Source organism: Salvelinus sp. IW2-2015, unplaced genomic scaffold (assembly GCF_002910315.2).
Source record: "Salvelinus sp. IW2-2015 unplaced genomic scaffold, ASM291031v2 Un_scaffold1889, whole genome shotgun sequence".
Taxonomy (NCBI): Eukaryota; Metazoa; Chordata; class Actinopteri; order Salmoniformes; family Salmonidae; genus Salvelinus; species Salvelinus sp. IW2-2015.
This window is the reverse complement of record NW_019943251.1, coordinates 21,447-31,590: the sequence shown is the minus strand read 5'-3', so window position 1 is coordinate 31,590 and position 10,144 is coordinate 21,447. Positions and strand designations below refer to the sequence as shown.

The 10,144-nt window shown below is 46.7% G+C and overlaps 1 protein-coding gene across 1 annotated transcript in view; it reads left to right on the top strand.

Annotated features, from left to right (window-relative positions):
- Positions 1-4,841, top strand: part of LOC112072318 (uncharacterized) — an 11,680-nt gene extending 6,839 nt beyond the window's left edge. Inside the window, 4 exon segments of the mRNA XM_070439741.1 lie at positions 2,986-3,170; positions 3,834-3,883; positions 4,014-4,633; positions 4,824-4,841. Coding sequence (XP_070295842.1) covers positions 2,986-3,170; positions 3,834-3,883; positions 4,014-4,633; positions 4,824-4,841 — 873 coding nt within the window.
- Positions 4,842-10,144: the final 5,303 nt, after the last annotated feature.

Genomic DNA, 10,144 nt, shown 5'->3' with positions numbered 1-10,144 from the left:
TAGACACAGCTAGACAATACTCACATCAAACCCATACACTACACCCAACACCCCCTTTACCATATACACCCCCAAAACCGATAAAACCCAAACATTCCCCATGTCACACCCTGACCTAACTAAAATAATAAAGAAAACAAAGAATACTAAGGCCAGGGTGTGACATAACCCCCCCTTAAGGTGCGAACTCCGTGCGCACCAGCACACAGTCTATGGGGAGGTCTGGGTGGGCTTCCTTCCACGGTGGCGGCTCCGGCACTGGTCGTGGTCCCCACCCCACCACAGTCACTAACCGCCTCCTTAGCTTCTCCAAATGACCCCCTCCATATTAACCCCACTGAATTAAGGGCAGCTCCGGACTAAGGGGCAGCTCCGGACTAGGAGCTCCGGACTAGGGGCAGCTCCGGACTAATAGGCAGCTCCGGACTAATGGCCAGCTCCGGACTAAGGGCATAGTAGTACCAGGAAGGCAGCACAGGATAAAGGGAGAGCACCCAGGATAAGGGGCAGCTCCGGACTGAGGAAGGCAGTCGACTGAGGGACTGTGCAGCTCCGGACTGAGGGACTGCAGCTCCGGACTGAGGGACTGCAGCTCCGGACTGAGGGACTGCAGCTCCGGACTGGAGGGACTGCAGCTCCGGACTGAGGGACTGCAGCTCCGGACTGAGGGACGGCAGCTCCTGATGGACCTGCTGACGGATCTGGTGCACGGTCCACATGGCTGCGCTGACGGCATTGGACTGCTCATGGCTGGCTGACGGATCTGGCTGCTTCATGGCTGGCGTGACGGATCGGCTGCTCTGGCTGTGCTGACGGATCTGGCTGCTCTGGCTGTGCTACGGGCTATCTGGCTGCTCATGGCTGGCTGACGGATCTGGCTGCTCATGGCTGGCTGACGGATCTGGCTGCTCATGGCTGGCTGACGGATCTGGGCTGCTCATGGCTGGTCTACGGATTCTGGGTCTGCAGACCTGCTCTGGCGGCTCAGGCTGGTCTGGCGGCTCTGGCAGATCCTGTCTGGCTTGTTGGCACCGGCAGCCTGCCTCTGCAGATTCCTGTCTGTTTTTGTGTCGGACCTCTGGGTTCCATTGGCTGCCTCTACTCCGCGCAAGATCCTGTTGGTGGCGGCTTCTTGGAATCCTGTCTTGTACCGGTATGGCGGCTTGGCAGATCCGTGTGGCTGAGACTGTGTTGTGCTGGGCCTCTCTCTGGCACGTATGCCTGTGCTGACGAATGGGTCTAGCGGCTCCTCTTCTAGATGCCACTGGATTTATACTCTACCCTATCACTTCTTTAGAGAGCGAAACTAGCTGACGAGCACTAGGCCTACTGTAACGCGCTCGTACAGGGTTTGACGGATGCTACGCTCTAAATGGCTCGCGGTTAGCCCAGTTAACACGCCGTTAGTTCATACTGGCCAGTTGATGAGCGTGGACGTTAAGACGGGATGGCTCCTATAGGATGGCGCTGGGTTAGACTGATGGCTCAGAGGCGTGGGGTAGACGGGATGGTCTCTAGATGGCCCGCTTAGGCAGCCACAACGGGCAGTTCACACGCATCGCTGTGCAGACGGCAGACTCGTTGCCGGCTGACGGCGTTCACTGTAGGGCCTGGTGCGATGGTTGCCGGAACTCGTGTCCGGGGGCTGGGGACACGCATTAACCCTCAGCGGCTAGTGCGGTACGGACGAAGGAACAGCTGTTACATAAGCTGGACCCAGGAGGACTCTCCCTCTCACCCTAGATGGAGCGTCGACATTAGGCTATGTGCGTGGTGCCGGAACTTGGTGCGTACCGGATGGGGACACCGCATACTCCAGTGGCTAGTGCGGGGGAGCCGTAGCAACATGTACGTCACAGGACTTCTGGTGGACAACACAGAGCGCTTGTGCTGGTTTTAGGCAACTGGTGGTAAACAGTGCTCGGAGATCACGCACCGATAGGTAGCCTAGTTGCCGTTGTGAGGAGGCATGGAGGTGATATCTGGGTAGGGGGGAGTACTAGACGGCATACCGAACCTGGTGCCCGGAAATACCGGACCGTGCATGCGGATTGGCGCTTCCCTTGAGCTCGCCCCCTGTAGCCTGACTCCCAATCATTACCTGGGTTAGTATGCATCCTCGTCCCAGCTGTCAGGCTGGCTCTAGCACCCATGGGTTGCGGAGCGTGAGGTTAGCGCACGCAATATGACTCGCACACCGCTCTTAATGTAGGGAGCGAACATAACCGTGGTTGAACTAAAGCCATGCGTAACTGGTGGTGCTTATCGCTTGACGCGTGACCCCGTACGTGGAGAACCCTCGTCACTGATGGACCAGGATGCGTATGGAGTACTGCCGGGCTTTACATGAAGAGTCAATGGCTCTCAACACAGCTCAGGTTCTTATTCCGCGGCCGCATACTTGGCAGTCCTGTGAAACTCATTTTAGCGTAACAGCGGCTACTGTCATAGAGACCTGTTACAGGATGACACCTACGTTTAGCTGCTCGGTACTGCAGTGTGTAGACACCACTGTAAAGGCAATGCTACCAAATACTAATTGAGTGTATGAAAACTTCTGGCCCACTGGGAATGTGATGAAAGAAATCAAAGATTAAATAAATAATTCTCTCTACTATTATTCTGACATTTCACTTTCTTAAAATAAAGTGGTGATCCTAACTGACCTAAAACAGGGAATATTTACTAGGATTAAATGTCAGGAATTGTGAAAACTGAGTTTAAATGTATTTGGCTAAGGTGTATGTAAACTTCTGACTTCAACTGTATATACAGTATATATTTAAGAAATCGGTTTCATATTAAAATGTGTACATATGAAACCGAAAAATAGGTAATATATCTTAGTTCCTGTCCAAAACAGCAGTGTTAGTTATTTTGGAACATCTTATTGAACACAGAACCACTTGTGACTGAAGTGTATGTGTGTAATTACAGTGGTTCATCTACTCTGTTCTGAGATGTGAAGATTTGTTCTCCTGCCAGGCTTGCGGGCAGGTCGAGGGGCCAGGCGAGGCGATGCAATGCCAATCTTGTCCAGCTGGTACTTTTTCGGACGGCTATGACTCTGATCAATGCCGCCCACATTCCTCCTGCGGGGTCCTCAATAAAAAGGTTGTGACCTCTGGTACATCACACTCTGATGCAGTCTGCGGAGACTGTCTGTCTGGGTATGTATCCCCATACAAGACAATCTCTACCCTCTCCCTTTGTATCTCAATATTCACCAAACAAGTCCAACAAGTCCAACAAGTACCAGCAAGCATATGTTTTTCTTCATAAGCCACATTAGATACAGGCTAAACGGTTGAATGATTCTTCTGCTGTAAAACAATACTGCAACACAATAATCTCTCTCTCTCTGTGGCCCTGCTTAGTAAACAGGTGTATTACTGCAGTCCTACATCTTCATTTAGTCTCGATGTGTAGACACCAGCCCAGCTACCTAACTGTAGCACTGAAGTATCAAATCAAATCAAATGGTATTGGTCACATGCATGTGTTTAGCAGATGTTATTTGCGGGTGCAGAGAAATGCTTGTATCCTGACCAGTCACTGTATAGCCCGGTTAGCATGTCTCTACCCTCCGACCAGGACCAGCCCTCTCTACAGAAATAGACTGCTGACCTTTAGATATGGTCAGTTGGAAAAGTTTTACTTACTAGGACTGTGATATGTGGTTGTCTCACCTAGCTACCTTAAGATGAATGCACCAATTGTAAGTTTGTCTGGATAAGAGCATCTGCTAAATGACCATGAAATGAATACACTGCTATGATAACATGGTATTGTTCTGTTGTGATATTAATATGTGCCTGTGTTGGTGCCACCAGGTTCCACCCCACTGCTATGAGGACAGCCTCCACCCTGGCCTGTGTGACAGGTGAGTAGAATCAATATCACACCAACAGATAGTTGAAGCTATTATGTTTCCACTGGTGGAATAATGGTTTTAACAGGGCCATATTCTCTCACTTTCTCACTCCGCTTTATCTCCCCCTATCTCTCCCCAGCCCCCCCTGCCCAATCTACCCACGTGCGTGTGGTGCGTACGGTGGGTAAGGGTGCGACGGGCAGTGGCGGCCTGCCGGTGAACGGTACGGCAGTGCGAAGCCCGGAGGAGAAGAGTACAGAGTATGCAGTGTTCGCCCTGGTGCCAATCTTCTGTGTGATGGGGCTCCTGGGGATCCTCATCTGTAACATCCTCAAGAAGAAAGGATACAACTGCACTGCTGAGAAGGAGGGAGGAGACGAGGAGAATGCCACACCACAGAAAGAGGGTGAGAGAGAGAGAGACACACACAGAGAGATAGAGACACAGAGAGAGAGACACACAGAGAGAGAGAGAGACACACACAGAGAGAGAGAGAGACACACACAGAGAGAGAGACACACACAGAGAGAGAGACAGACACAGAGAGAGAGACAGACACAGAGAGAGAGACAGACACAGAGAGAGAGACAGACACAGAGAGAGAGACAGACACAGAGAGAGAGACAGACACACAGAGAGAGAGAGAGACACAGAGAGAGAGAGAGACACAGAGAGAGAGAGAGACACAGAGAGAGAAAGAGACACAGAGAGAGAGAGACACACAGAGAGAGAGAGACACACAGAGAGACAGAGATGCAGGTATCTGGGCTGTGCCTTTTAGATTTTCTCTTGAATAAGTGTTTTCAAGGGTCCTTACAACAATACATGAACTGATATTTTGGATGACCAGAAGAGACACAAGGGCCCAGTTTTTCATGACTAGAGGAGACACCAGGGCCCAGTTTTTCATAATTATCCGGATTCTGTCATCCTTTTATTTGCTATCCAGCCTTTTAATTTCTGTTGAGCCTGTTTTTTGGGGGGAAAATAATCGGATACGATAATTCTGATCCAGATGCCACAATATCAAGATCAAAGAATCTGGATAGATTTTCAGTGCTTTGAACAGGGCTACGCCTTGCCATCTACTGGTCAGGTTGTGGTACTACATCTACACATTTCTTTACCTTTATTTAACTAGGCAAGTCAGTTAAGAACAAATTCTTATTTACAATGACGGCCAAACCTGGACAACGCTGGGCCAATTGTGCACCGCCCTATGGGACTCCCAATCACGGCCGGTTGTGATACAGCCTGGATTTGAACCAGGGTGTCTATACTGACCACATGCCTATGCTGACCACATACAGTTGAAGTCGGAAGTTGAGATAAACTTAGGTTGGAGTCATTAAAACTTGTTTTTCAACCACTCCACAAATGTCTTGTTAACAAACTATAGTTTTGGCAAGTCGGTTAGGACATCTTCTTTGTGCATGACACAAGTCATTTTTCAACAATTGTTTACAGACAGATTATTTCACTTATAATTCACTGTATCACAATTCCAGTGGGTCAGATGTCTTCATACACTAAGTTGACTGTGCCTTTAAACAGCTTGGAAAATTCCAGAAAATTATGTCATGGCTTTAGAAGCCAGACTACGGTTTGCAACTGCACATGGGGACAAATATCGTACTTTTTGGATAAATGTCCTCTGGTCTGATGAACAAAAAATAGAACTGTTTGGCCATAATGACCATCGTTATGTTTGGAAGAAAAAGTGGGAGGCTTGCAAGCCGAAGAACCCATCCCAACCGTGAAGCACGGGGGTGGCAGCATCATGTTGTGGGGGTGCTTTGCTGCAGGAGGGACTGGTGCACTTTACAAAATAGATGGCTTCATGAGAGCAGGAAAACTTATGTGGACATATTGAAGCAACATCTCAAGACAACAGTCAGGAAGTTTAAAGCTGTCGCAAATGGCGTCTTCAAATGACAATGACCCAAGCATACTTCCAAAGTTGTGGAAAATGGCTTAAGGACAACAAAGTCAAGGTATTGCGATGGCCATCACAAAGCCCTGAACCTCAACCATACTAGAAAAATTGTGGGCAGAACTGAAAAGCGTGTGCGAGCAAGGAGGCCCACAAACCTGACTCAGTTACACCAGCTCTGGCAGGAGGAATCGGCCAAAATTCACCCAACTTATTGTGAAGCTTGTGGAAGGCTAACTGCAAACGCTTTACCTAAGTTAAACAATTTAAAGGCAATGCTACCAAATACTAATTGAGTTATGTAAACTTCTGCACCTACTGGATGTGATGAAAGAAATAAAGCTAAATAAATCATTCTCTCTACTATGTTCTGACATTTCACATTCTTAAAATAAAGTGTGATCCTAACTGCACTAAAACAGGGAGTTTTTACTAGGATTAAATTTCAGGAATTGTGAAAAACTGAGTTTAAATGTATTTGGCGCTATTATTACACGCTGGACGTAAACTTCTGACTTCAACTGTATACATGACCACATGCCTATACCACCAATTAACATAATGAACCTTTGTTTTCATTTTAGTTACATTGCACATTTCTTGGTTGTATGTGCCTTTCAACTTTACTAAATCCACCCTTCCAGGGATCAAAAGATAATCCTGAAAAAACTATCTTAATCAATACCTTAGACTTTAGAAAAACGCAAAAATGACATACAATCCTGATTTAAGTTAGATTGGATTACCAAATCCTTATCTCTATCGAGGATCAGAAATCCAATTTTTCAGTTAGAAAATCCCAATTCCACATTAACCCTATCCTATTGTCAAAATCCGATCATATCACTTTAGAAAAAACTGGGTCTCAAAACAGTAAACCTGACTCTATTTCAAATCTGGCATCTATTTTCAAAGCCTTCCCTAATATGGTAACCTAGTTTTAGCTCCAATGGGTTGCTTAGAAAGGCACACAGCTTTACACGTAAGGGGATACACATGGCGCATCGCCATGTCCTGTTGCTCACACACACTGGGAAGCAAGTCTTTTACAGAACACAAGGAGGGCCCTGAAATGAACGTACTATTACTCTCGAAGCAGAGCAATGTAGGGAAATGAAGGACCGTCCTCTGATACAGACGATAGCTGTGTCACGACGACACCTCTCACAATTACAAGGCACAAAACAAAATCCCCTTTTCTTTCAGCCCTTTCATAGACAGTAGTCATGTTAGACTATAAGCCATGTAGACAGAGTGTGTGGTGGGAACAAACGTTGTTGTATTAACTCTGACGCTTGGAATGAGGGCAAAGTCCAGAGGGCAGCTCTCTGGAAATACAAGCATTCCAAATCATAAATTGGCGTACACACACACACACACACAACACACACACACACACACACACACACCACACACCACACACACACACTCCTAATAAGTTGGCAGTCCCACCTCCTTGTCTAGTGGCTAGTCTTTCAAGTCTCCATCTCCTTGTCTGGTGTATGCTTGTGTGTCTCAGTCTCCACTCTCTTTTGTCTGGTGTGCTAGTGTCTCAGTCTCCCTCCTTGCTTCTGGTGTTGCTTGTTTTGTCTCAGTCCTACACATCCTCCTTGTCTGGTTGCTAGTGTCTCAGTCTCTACCTCCTTGTCTAGTACTCATGTCAGTGCTAAGTGTCTCAGTCCCCTCTACTTTGTCTGGGTTGCTAGTGTATCAGTCTCTACTCCTTGTCTGGGTGTTCGGCTAGTGTCTCAGGTCCTCCTATCTCCTTGCTCTGCTGTTGCTAGTGTCTCAGTCTCTACCTCCTTGTCTGGTGTTGCTAGTGGCTCCGAGTCTCCATCTCCTGCTGGTCGGTGTTGCGGGGTATACCTGTCGTCAGTCTTACCTCCTTGTCTGGTGTTTGCTAGTGTCCTCAGTCTTTAACCTCCTTGTCTGGTGTTGCTAGTGGTTCAGGTCTTTACCTCCTTGTCTGTGTTGCTAGTGTCTCAGTCTCCATCTCCTGTCTGGTGTTGCTAGTGTCCTCAGTCTCCATCTCCTGTCTGGTGTTGCTAGTGTCTCAGTCTCCATCTCCTTGTTGGTGTTGCTAGTGTCTCAAGTCTTCACCTCCTTGTCTAGTGTTGCTAGTGTCTCAAGTCTTCTACCTCTGTTGTCTGGTGTTGCTAGTGTCTCAGTCTCTACCTCCTTGTCTGGTTTGCTAGTGTCTCAGTCTCCACTCCTTGTCTGGTTTGCTAGTGTCTCAGTCTCCTACTCCTTGTCTGGTGTTGCTAGTGTCTCAGTCTCCCATCTCCTTGTCTGGTGTTGCTAGTGTCTCAGTCTTTACCTCCATGTCATCTGGTAGTTGCTAGTGTCTCAGTCGTCTTACCTCCTTGTCTGGTGTTGGCTAGTGTTCTCATCTCTATCTCCTTGTCTGGTGTTGCTAGTGTCTCAGTCTCCATCTCCTTGGTCTGGTGATTGCTAATGTCTCAAGTCATCCAATCTCCTTGCGTTCTGTGCTTTGCTCGTCGTCTCCAGTCTCTACCTCCTTGTCTGGTGTTGCTAGTGTCTCAGTCTCTACCTCCTTGTCTGGTGTTGCTAGTAACTTTTAGTTCATTTAAGTATACTGTAAACTAACGTTATCCTTTCAGTTGAGCGTACTAGTGCTTCGCCTGTCTACCGAAAGTTGATGCTGTTGCTATGCAATCTCTTGCTAGCTAGTTAGCATAACAAATACCTAGCTAGACATTTTACGACTTCGGGTGTGTTCTTAAAGTTAATCTAGAATGCCAGAGTGCGCAAATCCAGAGCGTTATCAGATTGTCTGTTCGTAAATTCAGAGCGTTTCACTCTCGGGGCTTTACACTGGACGCTCTGGCCGAGGAGGAGGGTTGACCCAAGTGTTCTGACCTCACAACGGCAGTCAAGCACCCAAGCTAACTGGCTAACATTGGCTAACTGGCTAACAGTGGCTAACTGGCTAACATTGGCTTACATTGGCTAGCTTGCTAGCTACTTCCATCACAAATGAGAGAACACCCTAGCAGAGCTGGTTAGGCTGTTTTCATGTTGTCCAGAGCGTTGGTGACAGTAACTGTGCTGCTGGCAACAATTTAATTACGCTTGTTTTTGCTGACGTTTACTGACACCGGCCATATTCAACGGGTGTTGAGTGTTCGTAAATGCATCAGTTATTCTGCGCTCTGGCACACTCAGACGAGAGTGCTCTGAAATCGGAGTAGATTGCCAGAATTAACAATGTCGATTGAGAACTCACAACAACTATACCACTTAGCTAAGAATGATGTGAATAATCAAAGCAATAAACGTTGGGTAGTTAGTTAGATAGCAGATAGTTAATATACTGCCTGTTAAGTTTGATGTATTAGTAGCCAACTAACGTTAGGTAGCTAGCTAACATACCGGTACATACTGCTGTAATGCTATGCGGTTCGTAAGGATAGCGTAGCTAACAAATTGTCAGCCAACATAACGTGTAACGTAACTTATTTGAAAAGTTATTACTTTATTACATTGCTCAACATTTTCTTAACCTGTTAGGGCTGCAAGCCCGAGGTCGGTACACTTATGACAACATCCAGCTCAATTGCAGGGCGCGAAATTCAAAATCTATTTTTTTTAAATATTTAACTTTCACACATTAACAAGTCCAATACAGCATTTGAAAGATAAACATCTTGTGAATCCAGCCAACGTGTCCGATTTTTTAAATGTTTTACAGCGAAAACACCACGTATATTTATGTTAGTTCACCACCAAATACAAAAGAGGACAGACATTTTTCACAGCACAGGTAGCATGCACAAAGCCAACCTAACTAACCAAGATCCAACCAAACAAACCTAGAAACAACTTCCTCAGATGACAGTCCTATAACATGTTACACAATAAATCTATGTTTTGTTCTTTGCTTTTTTGCAAAAAATGTGCATATTTGAGCTATAATCCAGTACTACAGCTCCAGAAAATGAGCACTTAGAGTGGACTAGGCCCAGAGTTACACTAACAGACCACCCAACGTCGATACGCTACGGCCCTACATTACCCCTCATATAAAAAAACATGTCAGGACAAAACTAACGTTCATGGTCCGTAATAGCAACATGGAAAGACAAACCGACTTCAGTGAATACAGCCAAATATTTCCGATTTTAAATAGTGTTGTACATGCGAAACAACATCAGCAAACGCTATATTCGTTCATATTTCTAGCTGACCTCAATAGCTACCACAACGACAACAGCCCATTGACACATCCAATAACGAAATCCCTGGGTACCAGAAAAACCGTCTCTCAAGCACAGTCCGCCGACCAGAAGCTATAAACAATCCTCTCTCATGTGTCC